This window comes from Arachis hypogaea, chromosome 3, assembly GCF_003086295.3.
Source record: "Arachis hypogaea cultivar Tifrunner chromosome 3, arahy.Tifrunner.gnm2.J5K5, whole genome shotgun sequence".
Taxonomy (NCBI): domain Eukaryota; kingdom Viridiplantae; phylum Streptophyta; class Magnoliopsida; order Fabales; family Fabaceae; genus Arachis; species Arachis hypogaea.
This window is the reverse complement of record NC_092038.1, coordinates 12863189-12881914: the sequence shown is the minus strand read 5'-3', so window position 1 is coordinate 12881914 and position 18726 is coordinate 12863189. Positions and strand designations below refer to the sequence as shown.

At 39.9% G+C, this 18726-nt stretch overlaps 3 protein-coding genes and 1 pseudogene across 3 annotated transcripts; 1 reads left to right on the top strand and 3 right to left on the bottom strand.

The window, feature by feature from the left end:
* Positions 1-526: 526 nt before the first annotated feature.
* LOC140183158 (uncharacterized) lies at positions 527-4105 on the bottom strand. The gene is made up of 6 exons (XM_072231181.1): positions 3696-4105; positions 2367-2760; positions 1565-1643; positions 1423-1484; positions 1009-1241; positions 527-578 (listed from the first exon to the last, which is right to left on the bottom strand). Exons 1-5 carry the CDS (start codon positions 4103-4105, stop codon positions 1053-1055), a joined length of 1134 nt encoding a protein of 377 aa, XP_072087282.1. The 3' UTR covers positions 527-578; positions 1009-1052.
* Positions 1717-1827, bottom strand: LOC112793595 (small nucleolar RNA snoR2/U65; annotated as a pseudogene).
* A 3530-nt stretch (positions 4106-7635) lies between the features above and the next one.
* On the bottom strand, positions 7636-10313 carry LOC140183155 (serine/threonine-protein phosphatase 7 long form homolog). The gene is made up of 5 exons (XM_072231178.1): positions 10236-10313; positions 8372-9087; positions 8210-8300; positions 7698-8123; positions 7636-7653 (listed from the first exon to the last, which is right to left on the bottom strand). Exons 1-5 carry the CDS (start codon positions 10311-10313, stop codon positions 7636-7638), a joined length of 1329 nt encoding a protein of 442 aa, XP_072087279.1.
* A 700-nt stretch (positions 10314-11013) lies between these two features.
* Positions 11014-13650, top strand: LOC112789557 (putative pentatricopeptide repeat-containing protein At3g11460, mitochondrial). Its single transcript, XM_025831502.3, has one exon. It carries the CDS (start codon positions 11106-11108, stop codon positions 13275-13277), a length of 2172 nt encoding a protein of 723 aa, XP_025687287.1. The 5' UTR covers positions 11014-11105; the 3' UTR covers positions 13278-13650.
* Positions 13651-18726: the final 5076 nt, after the last annotated feature.

The following is an 18726-nucleotide window of genomic DNA, read 5'->3' as shown; positions in this document are numbered from 1 at the left end:
ATTCTCGTCTAACACCTATATATATCTATCTATCTATCTGTCATAAGGATATTCAAGATCATTTTCGGTGACCTTGAAATGTTGGGGACGTTGACCAGAGCAATGTAGATTCCACATTTTAATCAAGAAAAATGCCTTGTTATTTGCTAACTATTATGTGCTTTAAGGGAAGGTTTATCGTTGAGGAAATTGCAAGTCTTTTCTTTTTGTTCAACTTTGTTTACTTGCTTTTAATTAAATAAAGTAAACACACAACATCGAATGCAAATTGGTCAATGTCTTAACAATAATAAAATGTAAGTAAAGCCAGGTCATAGTTATTGTTCCTCTCCCATAATAGAACCAAGGCCTCCTACTCCTTGTTCAGGAAGCTTAATTTCAACATTACCCATAATAGAACCATCAACCGACAGCTCCACCAAAGTCACTGCCACCTGCAACCACATTCCAATTCATCAATTGAATAATCTCCTAGTTTTCAAAAGAGGATGGAATATTCATAAGCAACTAGATAAGTTTGTGTATTCACATACCATGACCTCATCAACGGGTTGGTGGTTTCTTTCACAGACTTGAACCTACAAAAGTAATAAGTCACATCTTATCTTTTGGATTGAAGGTCAATACCAGAGCTTAAAAGTAATCACAGATTGTGAGAACCTATATACTGTTAGCAGGTGGAAGGAAAATCATGATAAAGAGAGACAACCAGGGTTGCAAAAAACAAATGACCTAACCAGGGCCTAATCTTCCCTCCTATAAAAGTTATCATATTTTTTATAATGGTTTGACTTAAAAAAAGAACTCAAACATCGAACTTCCAAAAAATATATATATATTTAAAAAAAAACTGAGTTTGAGATGTAAAGAGAAAGCCGCAAAAATACACTTTCCAAATAACTAATTGTGGTTATATATGATCAATGTGGCTTTACAAATTATTCATTAACAAAAAATTTTAGTACACACTTTGCTATAAAGTAAATGAAGGCCTAAAAGAGGAATAACCTTGATGCCTGAGATGGATTTGATTATTTCCATTGAAGGGGTCTTCACCCAATTGCTTTTTTTAATATTGGCTCATCCTCATCAATCATGTGATATGTTTTTGTCAAAATAGTATTTGTGAAATAAGGATTAGTAGCGAAATAAAACTCAAACTTGAATCCTTTTGGGTTGTCTATCCTGCTCCACTTGATATCTTTGAGAAACTTGAGAGCACCTTCATCATGCTCTGAAATCTATTTCACAAAGACTTAAAATTAGCTTGGTTGCAAGACATAAAATAAACATTTAAAAGAAAAAAAGGAGTTACTATTGAATAGAACCAACTAACCTCTTAAGCTAACACTAAGACTTGGTTGCAAGACATAAAATAAACATTTAAAAAAAAAGGAGTTACTATTGATAGCACCAACTAACCTCGTCAGCTAACACTTCATTGTTTTTCATTGCATTGAGCCAAAAAGCAGGTACTCCTTTTTCTACAAAACCAAATCAAAGTGTTATTAGTGAATGAATTGAAATTCTATTTAAGAAAAAGGTGTGATCTTGTAATTAGTACCTTCGTCCTCTTCAGCACCTGCAGTTTTCTTCTCTGCTATTCCTTCAACTTCAGTGACACCATTAACTATCTCAAAGCGCTGCATCCATTAAGAAATGGTTGAGGGATACAGATTCTTTTTCCTTTTTTTGGTAAAAGGATTACATAAAATAGAATGTAATCACATAAAACGGCTCCACAGATCACAGTGTATTAAGACCCCCATGTTCCTATCAAAATGTGAAACAAATGAACATTCTTGCTCTTGGTCCAATCATAAGACTGGCTGTATTTTCCTTTTGTCAGTTGGGGGTTTAGCTTGTTTGCTTTTATTTGATCCAAATACCCGAATGGGGTATATGTTCAGTTTACAATTTTTTATTTTAATTCATTCAGGGAAGACAAGCTATCGGTTGAAGTATATCATGCAAAAACAAACTGAAATCATAAAGCAATGTACAATATAAAAACTGTAGAGATAAATATAATAGGGGGTGTTTGAGCAAGACAACAACAAATTGTAAGCCCGGTCATATGAATACTGTAACATACACAAGTAGTGCATAGAAAACATAATAGGAGGTGTTTGAGCAAGCCTGCAACAAATTCAAGGTTCGATGATAATCAGTAACAAATTCAACTCTGATGATTTTTAGAAAAGACAAAAAAAATTAAACTCGGTGATTATTCAGCAAGACAGCAACAAATTCAAGATTCAATCGCTAACAAATTAATTGATTACCAATTCAACATCATCTCAAAATACAGGGAGAAGGGAATCTGGAAAAGGGAGCATAGGGGAAGTGATGATGCATGGTCTTACCAAGGGCGACTGGGTGACGAAGAGGACCCGACCCCAGAAGAGGACGAGCGACGAAGCAAGTGACGACCCTACGACGGTCCACGATCCACGGCGACTCGCGACGGCGAGTACTTGAAACCAGAAGACGACGAGCGACGACGATCCGACGAGTGCTTTTGTTGCCGACGAGGAGGAGCCCAGGGAAGGCCGCGAGACGTTGAAATGCCGGCGACGATAGGAGAGGAGCAACGAGACGCCGGTGAGTGTGACTGTGTGAACGAGTAGAGACTCTAGTGAGACCGAGAGAGACTCTAGTGGCAGTGAGAGAGGAGAAAGTTTGAGTCTCAGAATTGGGAATGAGAGAGAAGCTCGTTGAGAGTGTGCTGGTGAAAAATCCAGAAAGATGAAGACATGACTGTTCTTTTATTTTTTTTTTCTCAATTTTTCAGATGATTTTTTTTTGTATGAACAATTAGAGATGAGGGTTGTGTGAGAACCCAGTAAACAAAAAACAGAGTGATTTTGTTTAATACTTTTTAAATTTATTTATTTTTTTGGTATGAATAATTGATTAGGGTTTATGAAGAGAAAAATAATTTTGTTAAATATATTTTTGTTTTTGTTTTTTAGGTTATTTAAATTTTAAAATTAAACAATTTAATTAATCTAAAAGAATAATTTTTGTCTAATATATATAAAAAGGGTATTTAAGTTTTTTTATAAAATTAAATAAATAAATATTTTTTATTTTTATTTAATTAAAATAGTATTTTAGTAAAAGTAGTGATATAATATATATTTAAAAAAAATTAAATGCTGACGTGAAAAATAAATTCTACGTAATTTGTTACCACTTGTCCATATTTTAAACGTATCGTTACGTATGAATTTATCATCGTAGCGTAGTAATCACAACAAAAAAATAGCTTACCATTTATGAAAGTTATTAATAAAGATATATGTGTACTCGTCTTTTCGGATGAAGCCAACGCAATAAATTCTTTTTTCTATTTTCTCTGCTTGAAACTAATTTGACATTACTGTTCTCTTACGAGTTAATACTCAAAATGATCCCTGAAATTTGACCTCCAACTCAATTTAGCCCTTGAATTACCAATTGACTCAAATTGTACCCTGAAATTTTAAGACGTGGCTCAAATTGGCCCTTCCGTCTATTTCCGTCACCAGAAAGCTGACGTGGCACATGTAATTGACATCTGGCAGCCTCAACGGTTGTCTGACGTGGCGAAATTCTTGTATTCATCAATTTAGCCCCCAATAATTTGAAAAAAAAAATCCTTGCATAAGTCTTCTTATTAGACTTCACCTCTTCCTTTATAAACCTTGTACAATTCAACTTCACCCCCTCTACTATGCCTTAGATCTCTCATATCTATCCTTATCCTTATCCCTACCCCTATCGTTCTCTCTATCCCTTCCCCTTCTCCTAGAATCCCCTTTTCATCATCGTAATAATCATTATCTCTATCTCTATCTCTTTTCCTATCTCTATGCCTTTCATCTCTATCATATTTATCATACATGTCTCTTCTATCTCTGTCTCTTCCTCTGTGCCCATCTTCACAGTGTATTTTTTTGTCTCTATCACCACCATATTTCTCTTTGGCTTCAGCTTCAATCTCCTTCTGCGGTACATTGTCACCGTTTCCGGTGTGCGACTCCATTTCGGTGCAAACTTTCGAAACAAGAGACACGTACTCGAGCTTCTTCAACGAATCTTGTGGGTTCTCCACTACCATGGGTCTGATGAAGAACCGAAGCGCGAATGACGAATTGGAAATTAGTGTGAATTCGTGGTGTTATGTGAGTGTGAATTACTGGCTTGTGTGTGGTAGTCAGTGTGTGAGTGTGTTGGCTGTTGTGACCGGGTTGTGTGAGTGCGAGGCGAGAGAGTTGAGAGACTGAGGTGAGATTGTAGAGAGTCTGAGGCTTAGCTGCTGGAACTACCTGAGGCTTGGTTGCTGCTCCCCAACTCACTAAAAACGACTATGATTTGAGAGAAATGGAGTTGCTAGGGTTTTTTTTTAATTATTGGGGGTTAAATTGAGGCTCAGTTTTTTCAATATCGGCAGTGTGGAGGAGTTGTGCAGAGAAATGGGAAATGGGGGTGTTAGACAAGGGTGTGGGGCAGCTTTTTCTGATCCATGGCAGGGGGGGAGTCGGACCCAGCGATTGGGCTGCGCGGGAGAGAAAATTGAATTTAGATTGGAATCGAAGGGTCCGATTCCAAGGTTAGTATTAATTTTTTTTTTGTAGGAAAGTAGAATCGGAGGGTACGTTTGGGGAGTTTTTGTATTTTTTATTTTTTTAGGTATGGACTCGTTGGGTCCGTTTGGTGGAAATATTTAATTTTTTTTTTGTAAACGGAGTCGCTGGGTCCGTATTGAGGGTGAAAAAAATTTTTTTTTTTTCGTAGGGAGTCGCTGGGTCCGTTTTGTGGGTGGAAAAAATTTTTTTTTTTTTTCGTAGGTAGTCGCTGGGTCCGATTTGATGATTGAGGAAAAAAAATTTTTTTTGTAGCATTCGAGGGGTCCGATTTGTATATATATATATATATGTGGGTGTGTGTTGGAAACTCGGATCCACTCCTCATACCCATATGTGATTCGTGTTTGTTGTTCGGCGTCTTCTTCCCTTCTTCCTCCTCCTGTTTCTCTTCTCTTCTACTTGTCATTGCATCCTTGTGATTTCATTTGAACTTCAAGAATAAATGAGAGTTTACTAGATATTTATGTATGAGAGTATGAAAAATGGTTGATAGAGTTACAGTTAGAGTATATTATTTTGGTCAGATTCTATTACAAACACCTGAAGGAGTGAGATTTAGTTGTGAGAAGCCGTTAGATATTGTTATTCCGTTCACGATCTCATTTGAGGAGCTAAAAGGTGTGATTTGTGAGAAGATAGGTTTTCAAATATCCAAAAAAATATCATGTATGGTATATAGATATCCTATACCGGTATTTGGCGGTTTCGTGCAGTATCAAACCAAGTATGTAACCGACGAAGCGAGTATGCAGGAGATGTTTTCAATGTATTTTGAAAGTCGCAGTCAGATATCGGTGATAGAGTTGTACGTCGAATTCGAACAATCTGAAGCTGACCGAAATATTGAAGAGGAAGAATATGATAGTGATAGTGAGGAAGAGTTTGAAAGCAATTATGAAGCTGTTGCTCCAGAAGGAGAAGAAGATCAAGGTGACGGGGTGGTGGCTCCAAATGTGGGAGACGTTGCACATGCACTTGCAAACGAAGATCCCTTTGAGGAGCCGTCCTTCATGCGGGCTCTGGACTTGGAAGCCATGCATGCGCCAGAGTTTCCGGAATATATGAGTGCCGGTAAGTTTTTACATATAAATGTAGAAAGTAGCTGAGTTTGGGAAATAATCTATGTTGATAGATGTAAATAAGAATATAACTGACGTGAAAATTAATTTCTGTGCATTTGTACAAAGTTTTTTATGTGTTTATGTTTGTAGGATTTGAAAAGTGGTATGACAACATGATAGATAGGAATAATATTTATATTGATGGGTATATATGGAGCATTGACGTAGTCTTTAAGTTATTAAATGTATTTGCCTTAAATTATTTTGATTTGGCTGTCGTTGTGGTAGAAATTGTTATGGTCGCAGATGGTGAATTTGCAATCGGAATGGAATTCAGTTCTAGGGAAGCTGTAATGATGGCGGTGAAAGATTATACAATCCGAAGAGGCGTAGACTACCGTGTGTATGAGTCGGAGCCGTTGACCTTCTATGCGAAGTGTACACAGTATGGATCAGGGTGTGATTGGCTTATCAGGGTTAGCATGATCAGCAGAAAGTATTGTTGGGTTATAAGGAGGTACAACGGTTCTCACACTTGTACTAGAGCCACTATTTCTCAGGATCATTCGAAGCTGGATTCGAACACAATTGCGGAAGCAATAAAGCCGTTGGTTGAGGCTGACCCGTCGATAAAGGTGAAATCAGTTATTGCGGAAGTGCAGTCGAAGTTCAATTACACCGTCAGCTATCGGAAGGCATGGCTGGCGAAACAAAAAGCAGTGGAAAAAATATTTGGCGGTTGGGAAGCATCATATGAAGCTTTGCCTATATGGTTTCAGGCCATGTGTAACAAGGAGCCATCAGCAATCGTCCATTACGAGACTATGTCTACATATCAAGGTGATGAGGAAGTAACTGATATCCGGGTATTGCATAGAGTCTTCTGGAGTTATTACCCCTGCATTAGAGCGTTCAGACACTGCAAGCCAGTTGTCCAGGTTGATGGGACTCACTTGTACGGAAAGTATAAGGGTTGTTTGTTGGTCGCCGTTTCACAGGATGGTAACAATAATATCGTCCCTATTGCGTTTGCAATTGTGGAGGGGGAGACTTCTGATGCATGGCACTTTTTCCTTAGTAACCTGCGACAACATGTTGTGACTAGGGATGGTGTGGGACTGATTTCTGACAGGCACGAATCCATCAATGCAGCTATTGCCCGGAGCAACGGAGCTTGGTCGCCCCCGAGAGCATTCCACATGTTTTGCATCAGGCATATAGAGTCGAACTTCTTGAGAAAGTTCAAGGCACCGTACCTGCAAAAACTTGTGGTCAATATAGGTAAATGTTAATAATTTGAATTTCCTTATTAACCGAGTTACCTTCCAGCAAATTTTTCTCATGAATTCTTCTCTTGTGTGGCTTTGATTGTTGTCCAGGTTATTCGAGGACGGTGCGCGAGTACGAACAGCGCTACCAGCGTTTACGTGAACGGGGCGAGGCATATACCAACTGGCTTAACCGAATCCCACGCGAACAGTACGCGTTGGCGTATGACGGTGGCTACCGCTGGGGTCACATGACGACAAACCTAGTGGAGTGCATCAACTCAGTGTTGAAGGGGGCACGCAATCTTCCTATAACTGCACTTGTGAAAGCCACATTCTACAGGCTTAACGAGTTGTTCACTAGAAAAAGAGCCGAGGCGGAGTCGCGGATAACAGCTGGACATGTTTTTTCTGAGGTTGTGACGTCTAAATTGAATGCTAATCAACTTGCAAGTTCTAACATCCAGGTTAATTGCTTCGATAGGATGAATGAGGTCTTCGAGGTTCGTGAGATGCCAGCTGGAACTGAGTATGCCGTCGATCTCCGTCAACAACGATGTGACTGTGGTGAGTTTCAGGTGGATCGGATTCCCTGCCGACATGTTTTTGCATGTTGTGCGATGTGAATGTGCCCCCGGTTCTTCATTGCCCACATGAATAACTGGGCTACCCTCATCTTCCATTACTGGGCTACCCTCATCATTTATAGCTGGGTTACCCTCATCATCCATTACTTGTTCACCTTCATCGTTCTCTTGAACCACAACATTTGACAATCTCAAATGGTTGCCATATCGTGCACGATACCAGTCCATGTAAACATCCAACGGATGATGTGAAGGATCCACATACTCACGCAGAATGAAATTATACCTGTTTGTCCAGCGCATAATCCAACATGAATGGGACGGGGCTGTGGCCCAGTCAAGATTCTTAGGACCAGCAAGTGTTTCTCCATGTGCCCTTCCCAGATTTGTTTCCTCAGAGGGAACACCCTGAACCAAACCAAATTGTCTTCTGATTCTATCGGTTGCATGCCACTCAATAGTTTCGAATGAAATCAGCGGAACCGTAGCGCTCCAGACTACTGCGTGCAGGAATATGTCTTCTGGGATTATGCCCGGATCAATGCGATCCACCCCGTAAGCAACCCACACGAACTGCACACAGCATAAGACATACGTGATTACAAGGCAAATAACAGTCAACCTCAGTTGGATACAAATATTTTCTATTAAAAACACACCTGCCCTTCCTGAACTTCATCTAAGGCATTCCTAAAGTGGGCGAGACTAAGATATCTATACCGATTGTCACCACGCTCCCAGTTGCGACACCTGAAATTATTTATGTTACTAGCACATCTTAAATAGAATTATGAACATAACAAGTAAGTTGACAATGTTACCTGTTTGCAAGTGGAAAACTGCGTGGTTCCCTAGTAGGGGGCGCAAGATAGGGTAGGCGGATCCAAAACCAACATAGCAGCAGTGTTAACGGACCATCGATTTCTTTACAATCATAACGAGAGGCCCGGCATAAGGACCGGTACAGGTGCGCCAAACATGCCGATCCCCAACTAAAATTACTGATACTATGAAAATCCCGGAGCAAAGGCAAAAACTTCCAGTGCATAGATGCGCCTGACTTGTCTCCAAGTAAGATAGTACCCAACAACAACATAATGTGGCACTTGACGTACCTCTGCATACTGTTTTCGTCAGTCAGTTGTATACGTTCTTTTAGATTCCTAAGCCATGTCATTTTTATGCCGCTCCCTCTGCAGTCGGCCTTTCTTGGTGCAACCCCAAACTGATGGAAGCACTCACCCTCCAATGCTTCAAAGCTGCTCAACGTCATCCCCGTCACCGGAAGACCGTTCGTCGGGAGACCCAAAATAACAGCAACATCCTCCAGGGTCACTGTGCACTCACCAATCGGAAGGTGGAAGGTGTGTGTTTCCGGCCGCCACCTCTCAACTAAAGCATTAATCAATGCTTTCTGTCCTTGAACTACCCCAATTTGAGAGGCATGATAAAACCCAGTAACCCGTAAATGATCCTCTACACTTGGATGGTACCGATCAGGAGGCAGTGGGTGGTCACATGTCATCATCCGTGAACTCTGAAAAAACATAACATGTTCCTAGTCAAATCATGAATGATTACTAATTTACAACTTAAATTAATATGACTACTTCATCGATTAATCATAATTTCTAGCCCAATAACAAAACAATAACTAACAAATTATCAAACCACAGCATGTAAACTTAACTTCAAAAGGTTATCATAATTCCTAGAGTTATAATTTCCTAAAATTAATCATAATAAGTTACTAATTAATTATAACTTCTCATCTATTTAAAAACAACATATGAACAACATTGTCTAACATACAACATACAAAATCAAGATTACTTTAGTATTCTTAGTTTATTTATAATTGAATTCTTATAATTTACCTTTCTTCCCAAATGAACTATGTTTTAAGTAAATTGGCCTTGCAGTTAATATATACAAATATCGTTATTAATGATGCAGTTCCGGATTATAAATTCTTAAATTAATAACAAAGGTAAATTAATAACAAAAGTAAATTAAGTAATTCTAAATTCGAAATTCTAAATCTATTACAAAATCAGAATTATAATTTCCAACCTTGATCACAAAAGTTAATTAGTAAACTACAATATCTACTCGTACTACAAAAAGATTTCTAACATATTCTTCAACAAATAATTATAATACATCCTAAATATATAATTTCCAACAAAAATGCGTCGAAAAAATTCCTAAACATGAATCATAAAAAAACTAACTTACTAAATTATAATTTCTAAATCTATTCGAAAAATAATATCTTTCCTCTAACTAACTAACTAACAACATCTATACATAACATAATAATAACAAACAATTTACAATCATACCTAATTTATAACTTTAATCATCAAAATTTATTCAATAATCAATATAACCGTCTAACAATCATTTTTTTACCATATTTTCCAATTAACTAACAATATCTAAACATAACAAAAAAAATTAAAAAAACTGCTAACATTATAATTTTAAAATTAATCATCACATTTTATTAATTAATTAAAATTTCTAATACTACTCTCAAAAAATTCTCACAAAATCTTTAACAATCAACATTTACATATCAAACTACCTAACTGCAACCTTTAACCATAAAATACAAAAAAAATTTCTACAAAATTTAATTACAATACAGAAATTTGCAAAAAAATATAAAATTTAACTTACATAATCAGGATTAGCCAAATAATTGACAATGTGAAGTTCAGGACGATCAACATCTCTAGCTTTTTGCCTTTTAGCCATTTTCACCGTTTCCACTGCATGCAGATTTTTTGAACAAGAAGGGAGGAGGAGGATGAACTCACAGATGAAAAATGGAAATCACTTTTGAAAGTGATGTTTCGGACTGAGGGAGTGGGGGAAAGGGGGGTTTGCTGGGTTCTTGGGCACCGTTCTGGGGAGGAGCTCTTCTGCGACACGTGGACGGTTGGGGCAATCGGACCGTCCGACTGGTGTGGGGGGACTCGCTGGGTCCGATTGGTGTGGGGGGGGGGGGACGAAACGCTGGGTCCGTTTGGTGTGGGGGGACTCGCTGGGTCCGATTGGTGCAGGGGCAGACACGCTGGGTCCGATTCCTTTGCTGCTTCCCTTTCTGACACCACACCCAGGTAACTCACCCTCTCACCCCATATACCCGGCTAACACAATTGCGTCCCCAATATGAAAATTAAAAAGCGTTAAATTGATGCATACAAGAATTTTGTCACGTCAGACAACTGTTGAGGCTGCCAGGTGTCAACTACATGTGCCACGTCAATTTTTTGGTGACGGAAATAGACGAAAGGGCCAACTTGAGTCACGTCTTAAAATTTCAGGGTACAATTTGAGTAAATTAGTAATTCGATGACTAAATTGAATTTGAGGTCAAATTTCAGGGATCATTTTAAGTATTAACTCGTTCTCTTACTCACAAGAACATCTTCGTATTTTTCCCACCTTCATTGCGAATATATGAATCTTCTTCCAAGCTAACAACTTTTTTATTTTTCTTGGTGACGTCTTCTTGCTCTTCTTCTTCCTGCACCTTCATGATTCATGAATTCAATCAAACTCACGCGCAAACTCAAGCCACCACCATCACCACCATGCAACACAACCACATTCACTACTTTCACCCATTCCCCACAACACCCTCCTCCTCCTCTCGCAACCCACACTTTCCCTCTCTCTTCTCTCGAATGCGGAACCTTGCTTCAGTTCCTCGCCAACTCCAAGTCCCTCTCACAGGCCAAACAGCTCCACTGCCACGTCATCAGTTGCGGCACCCTCCTCAACAACACCTACCTCGGAACAAAGCTCGCAGCTTGCTACGCTTCATGTGCCCAAATGAGAGAAGCACACCACCTGTTCGACGAAATTTCGCTTAAGAACTCCTTTTTGTGGAACTCAATGATAAGGGGTTACGCTTGTAACGGTTTTCCGTGGAGGTCCCTTTTTATGTACCGCGAGATGTTCAGTTTCGGTGTCGAGGCTGATAATTTCACGTACCCTTTTGTTCTCAAGGCGTGTGGTGATCTTTTGCTTGGTGAGATGGGTAGAAAGGTTCATGCTTTGGTTATGGTTAGTGGATTGGGGTCTGATATTTATGTTGCGAATTCGCTGATGTCAATGTATTTTAAGCTTGGGGAAATTGGGATCGCGAGTTTCGTGTTTGATGAAATGCCTCAGAGGGATTTGAGTTCGTGGAATACTTTGATGTCAGGGTATGTGAAGAACGGTGAGGCAAGGGTTGCTTTGGGGGTTTATGATTGCATGAGAAAGGCTGGTGTTGATGGAGATGGGACTACTTTGCTTTCACTCCTTTGTGCTTGTGGTGATCTTACGGATTTGAGTATGGGGAGAGCGGTTCATGGTTACATTGTGAGGAATGATGGTACACTGTGTAATGAGTTTTTGATGAATTCTCTTATTGACATGTACTGCAATTGTGATTCAGTGTCTGCTGCTAGGAAAGTATTCGAAGGATTGACAGTGAAGGATACCGTGTCTTGGAATTCTTTGATTTCCGGTTATGAGCGACATGGAGACCCTTTTGAAGTTTTGGAGCTTTTCAGTCAGATGTTTATAGGAGGTGTGATTCCTGATGAGGTGACTATTATTTCTATACTTGGGGCTTGTAATCAAACCTCCGCCTTGCAATTGGGTTCATTGGTTCACTCATATATTGTCAAAAAGGGTTTTGGTGTAAATACTGCTGTGGGAACTGCCCTTGTTAGCATGTATGCTAACTGTGGAAGTTTACTTCGTGCACGTCAAGCATTCGACGAGATGCCAGAAAAAAATTTGGCTTCATGGACAGTTATGGTTACCGCATTTGGAACTCATGGGAGGGGAAGAGAGGCTATCTCCCTCTTTTATGACATGTTAGGTCAACATATTATTCCAGATGAAGGCATGTTTACTTCAGTTTTATCGGCCTGCAGTCATTCTGGCTTAGTCGATGAGGGTAAAGAAATATTCTATAAAGTGATGAGAGACTACAATATGGAGCCTGGGCACACTCAATATTCCTGTTTGATTGATCTACTTGGCAGAGCAGGGAACTTAGATGAAGCATATATAGTTATAAACGACATGAGATTGAAACCCAACGAGGATATATGGACTTCTCTCCTTTCAGCTTGTAGATTACACCGAAACCTCAAGTTAGCTGAGATTGCAGCTGAGAAACTTTTTGAATTGAATCCAAATGAAGTAAGCGGCTACGTTTGTCTTGCTAACATATATGCTGCCGAGAGACGGTGGGAGGATGTTGAAAAGGTGAGGGAATTGGTGAAGAAAAGGAGATTGAGCAAGCCACCTAGTTACAGTTTTGTTGAGTTAAATAATATGGTTCATCAATTTTTTGTTGGAGATAAATTGCACCAAAAATCAGATGAAATTTTTGCCAAATTGAAAGAACTGAATGAGCAGCTTAAAAAAATTGGGTACAAGGCTGAAACTAGTTTTGTTCTCTATGATGTGGAGGAAGAAGTAAAGGAGAGGATGCTCTGGGATCATAGTGAGCGGTTGGCTCTTGCTTTTGCTCTTATTAACACTAATCCGGGAGTCACAATCAGAATAACCAAGAATCTTCGTGTGTGCGGTGATTGCCACACAGTGATGAAGATGATTTCTAAGCTCACAGGTCGCGAGATTATTATGCGAGATATCACTAGGTTTCACCATTTTAGAGATGGAAGGTGTTCATGTGGTGACTACTGGTGAGTTTATGAAGTTTTTCAGAAGTAGCACATTCAAAATAATGAAAACGGACATGCATTTTTGGATGGAAGTTGATAACAGACTAACAGAGACACATTGTTTCCAAATATAGCAAATTGCGGACTTTTCACTTTTAGCCCTACTTGTGCAGTCACTCAAGGGATTTTGGATTGTCACATTTTGGTGTCACCATTGCAGAAGCAGCATGACTATAATCCGAATAGTTTTATTTTCATCTGATTCTTAAATGGATTGTTCACATCTTGATTCTTGGGAATCAACCATCACTACATATATCACTTTCTGATGGGAATATTAGTATTGGTTTGATAACTGAAGAAGATCTTCAAGGTCAATGTATATTTCATTATGATCACTTGAATGCAATTATCAAATGAATGACCTTTTCAAAAAAAAAAAAAAAAAAAAAAAAAAGAAGAAGAAGAAATCCTCAAATGAATGACTATTGTGACAACTTTCCTGAAGCTTTTGAATTAAACTCAGCTCCCTTTCCTGATGCTTTTGACCTCTTTGGGGAGGTTGACACTACATGTTAGCAAAATTCCAATTTCCTATTTAGAATTCAGACCTATTATATATACAAGTCTGTTTAGCATACAAGTCTATACAAGTTAGTCCAAATCTAACAAAAACAACCCTCAATTTAGAGAGTGTGTAAACACGCACTTCCTCAACTTTGAATAGCACGGAATGAGAAACGGTTCTTTTCCAATGTTTGTATTCCACGTTCTTCTTCTTTCTCATTCTCCTCCTCCTCCTCTTTCTTCTTCTTCTTCTCATTCTTCTTTACATTTCTCCTCCTTTTTCTTCATTTTCCTCCTTCTTCTTCACGTTTCATCCTCATCGTCGTTCTTTTTATTATTGTTATTGTTGCTTCATTTTTTTCCTCCTCCTCTTTCAATTAAATTTGCAACATTATGTATTTTTTTTTCTTTATTTGATTTTTTCTCCCAAGAAGAATTATGAGAAAATGAAATAAGAAGATGAAAAAGAAGAAGCAGCAGCAGAAGATGAGGAGGATGAAGAGGAAGAATTTTGAATTATGCAGAACTTATCAGTACAAAAGCATCGAAAATTCTTAAACAATACACATAAATCTTCATTTTACACCAAAATTTGTTGCATATACACAAAAATATTTTCTCTAATGTTGCATTTTTTTTCTTCTTTTTTCCTTATTTTTTTCTTTCTTTTAGTTGAATGAATGTAAGTTCATCATCTTTCAAATAATTTTGCAACATTATATGTTTCTTCTTCTTTGTTTGATTTTTTTAGGGTAAAAAACACAAATAAACCATGGGAGAAAAGTTGTTACATGAATAAGCCAAATAGAAGATTGATTCACGAATGAGCCAAAGCATACTTATATGTAATTCGAACCTATTTGGTTCGAACTACATTTCCACATAAATCGAACCTATTTGGTTCGAACTTCAACATCATAATTCGAACCCAATTGGTTCGAATTACACATGAATTGTTTGCATCACATAATTCGAACCTAATTGATTCGAATTACTTAAAGTTGTAAATCGAACCAAGTTGGTTCGAATTACTAAGGAACAGACCTGAATATGTTATGTGCATGGGATCGTAATTGATAAATATGTTTCGTTTAAGGAGTTTTAAACAAAATGTCTGTTGAACACACATGGATATAAATTAGTCTACGAATTAAATTAATTAAGACATGATGCAAAATTTAAGTAACATAAAAACGCAAAGTACAGATGTTTTCATAGTAACACAGACATACATTTAAAGGTGGATACTAAGTAACATTGATAACAAAATACATAGACGAAGATAAGTAACACACAACTCGGCACAGAAATCATCTAAACAGGTGCGACCCCGTGAAGCAACGACGTGGAACCCGTGTCCTCTGACCTCTCCGGATAAGCAGCTCCTCATCCTCGATCTCGTCGTCCTCGTCCTCGTCCTGCGGGGCTGGCTGTGCAGGCGTCCTAGGCTGGACATGTACCGGTCGGGATGAGGACGGCCCGACAACTGAATGTGACCCAGCAGTATGTGCTGAAGCTGGGGTACCACCCAAAGCGAAATACTCAGGAGGAGGCACGGAGGGAGGCTCATTCAGATCGACATTTAACGGTGCCTGTGTTCCCGTCGTCTGACTCTGCCCACGGGCAGCCTTATCATCATGCATGATGGCACTGATCTCATCTAAGAAGGGGGATCCACCAAAATCCCCACCATACTCAACATCGGCAAGAAAGTCTGAAAACGTACTGCCCAGACTCACCCATGGCGTACTCTCCTGAAGTGTGTGGTCGTCAGAGGGAACTCCAACGAAGTAATCTCCGAGCGGTCCCTCCCGAAGTCCAGCCTCACCATGGGCAGTGGGATCTCTGGTGGCGTACCCCTCTCCACCAAGGACGCCATGATGGGGACTAACAACTCCGACTGCACCCCTACCCCCACTGTCCACGTCACGAAGATCACCATCGTCGTGTCCCGCAACGGGTGCCCTCCGTCTGCCTCCACGACCTCGTCCTCGACCACCACCCCTACCTGCCTCATCAGCCTCCCCCATAGCATGCTGTAGCCACCTCCACTCACGCTGGCTCCGTCGTGTCCCGACACGAGCTCTCCTCTCAACCCGACGCCTATCAGGGACGTCGTCGACTCGATCCATGTCGGGAACTCGCCCAGGACCCCTCTGTGACCCTCGACAGGAATAGAAATGCCCATCGGATCCCCCAGATCAAACTCGGGTGATAAGAACCTCTTTCCATGCCGACTTCACCAGTCTAGGTAGGCGTGCGAAGGTCCAGGGTTGGCAACAACATCGAACCGGAGGACGTAGTCCGCACGGGTCTCCCAAAGAATATGCCAATGCTGTAAAGCGGACGGGAACCAACGATCACCGCCTCTCCCGTCCTTCGACATCAAAAAATCGATGTTAAGGGTGGGACGCGGGAGGGGCTGCACACCACCGAACTGCGGTAGAACCCTATCTACCTGATGCCACTCTACAACGGCAAAGTATATAAGCGACATGACAGACCGCCAAACCGCCATGTGTCGAGGCTCCAACGCCTCCGGATGCACAACCTAAAGTACATCGGGGGAGCTATACGGCATCCAGATAAACTGCACAAAAAAAATAGCTATATTGTCACGCCAACTCTTATTATACAGAAACATCTGATGTCTAGTTATTCAAATAAAAGTAACCAGAACAACACTCACATCCCTGGGCTACAACATGTCTATCTTCAGTCGCGTGCTCTATATTCTAGGACCCTTTTCGCTGTAGGAAGGGCTGTAACCTGACCACCTGCAGTGCACATGGGTGTTATGGTTAATCAGAAGTATGACATATTTGTAATACACTACAAGCGTACATGAACATTAGCTATTTTAACTTGAAATATAAAAGCCTGAGTAGCATACCTCGATGCCAAAGGCCAGCTGCACATATCATACCCAGCAGGCCTAAACCTGGGAAAGCGCCAGAAGATCCAGGACTGAAGTAGCTGTAGTGGGCCCGCTAACTTCACCACATGTCTGTTTGCCACTCGGCACATGCACCGGTACAACCATGCCAATGCTACAGACCCCAACTGTAGGAACCCATCTCCTCAAGCCTAGCAATGTAGGGAAGCCATCTGATGTGAATGCGGTTGCCGGACTTGTCGGCAAATAGCTGAGTGCCTCACAACATCATGATATAGGCACGAGCAAATCAGTGCACAGTCTCCTCATCGGCTCCCTCGGGGCACTCTCCGAAAGTCTCCTGGAACCAGGTGCAGTTTACTGCGAACTTCTGAACCTGGCTCGGAGGAGGAATCACTCCAAGCAACTCCTCGAACCACACCCAAGCTGGACGTCCACCCTCGATATACATATGGAAATCTGTAAGGCAACCGCTGACATAACGCCCGTCCACTGCCAACCCCAACTGGTACGCCACGTCCTGAAGCGTGATGGTGCACTCTCCGAAGGGCATATAGAAGGTGTGCGTCTCAGGACGCCACCGCTCGACAAAGGCGCTGACAAGGGGCTCATCTAACCGAAACCATCTATCGTTCAGCCTAGCCAGATGGTATAACCCGGCCATCTGCAAGTAGGGAACATAACGCTCATCGAGTGGCATGCCTTGTTGCCGCCGCATGCTCCTGATGCATCGCTGTGGTTGCGCATTAAATGGACTGCATTATTAGAACTACATACAATACTGGTAAGCAAAAAAAAAAAAACTAACACAATAAACCACTTACATAAACTACTTACAAAAAACCACTTAGCATAAACCACCAACTAAACCGCATGCAAAACTACTAAAATAAATCATTTACAATACCACTACAATAAACCACTAACAATACCACCTAACATAAACCACTTACATAAACCACTTACATAAACCATTAACACAACCGCATATAAAACCACTTACAAAAAACCAATTAGCATAAACCACCAGCTAAACCGCATGCAAAACCACTAAAATAAACTATTTGCAATACCACTACAATAAGCCACTAACAATACCACCTAACATAAACCACTAACAATACCACCTAACATAAACCACTTACATAAACAATTAACACAACCGCATATAAAACTACTTACAAAAAACCACTTAGCATAAACCACCAACTAAATCGCATGCAAAACCTCTAATATAAACCATTTGCAATACCACCACCATAAACCACTAACATAAACTGCCACTAAAACCACAAGCAAAATCACTAACTCAAATAAACCGTGTGCACAAAGTTTTCTATGTACTAACCTCGTCGTTGATCACCCCGGCTATATGAGCAACCCCGTCCAACCGGTATAGCCTTGCAGGATCGTCCCCCATCAGCTGAGTCTTCGGTTCAACTATTTCTCGAATCGAATCTAGGTCGTTTTCTTTGAGATTTGGTGGGGTATGAGAAATGAGAAGTGGTTCGAATTTGCTTGATTCGAACTCCTTATATAGCCCAATTGTATGTAATTCGAACCAATTAGGTTCGAATTTGTAGCCGCACTTATTAACGAGTAATTCGAACCAATTAGGTTCAAATTATGTGATGCAAACAATTTGTGTGTAATTCGAACCAATTGGGTTCGAATTATGATGTTGAAGTTCGAACCAAATAGGTTTGATTTACGTGGAAATGTAGTTCGAACCAAATAGGTTCGAATTACATATAAGTGTACTTTGGCTCATTCATGAATCAATCTTCCATTTGGCTTATTCATGTAACAACTTTCCTCCCATGGTTTATTTGTGTTTTTTACCATTTTTTTATTCATATTAAGAGAATAAAACAAGAAAAAACTTGAGAAGTTAAACAAGAAGGATAAGATGAATAAGAAAAAATAAAGAAGATGATGATGCTGGTAAAAAAGAAGAAGAAACAACAGTAGAAGATGAAGAGGAGGCAGAGGAAGAGTTTTGAATTATGCA

Coding starts and splice junctions, on each gene's coding strand:
- LOC140183158 (XM_072231181.1), bottom strand. CDS start 4,105: ATGGTAGTGGAGAACCCACAAGATTCGTTGAAGAAGCTCGAGTACGTG. Junction 1,644..2,366: donor TCGTCACCCAGTCGCCCTTG/GTAAGACCATGC, acceptor TAATGGATGCAG/CGCTTTGAGATAGTTAATGG. Junction 1,242..1,422: donor ATGAAGTGTTAGCTGACGAG/GTTAGTTGGTGC, acceptor TTTGTGAAATAG/ATTTCAGAGCATGATGAAGG.
- LOC140183155 (XM_072231178.1), bottom strand. CDS start 10,313: ATGGCTAAAAGGCAAAAAGCTAGAGATGTTGATCGTCCTGAACTTCAC. Junction 9,088..10,235: donor ATTTGGCTAATCCTGATTAT/GTAAGTTAAATT, acceptor ATGTTTTTTCAG/AGTTCACGGATGATGACATG. Junction 8,124..8,209: donor ATGAAGTTCAGGAAGGGCAG/GTGTGTTTTTAA, acceptor TGCTGTGTGCAG/TTCGTGTGGGTTGCTTACGG.
- LOC112789557 (XM_025831502.3), top strand. CDS start 11,106: ATGAATTCAATCAAACTCACGCGCAAACTCAAGCCACCACCATCACCA.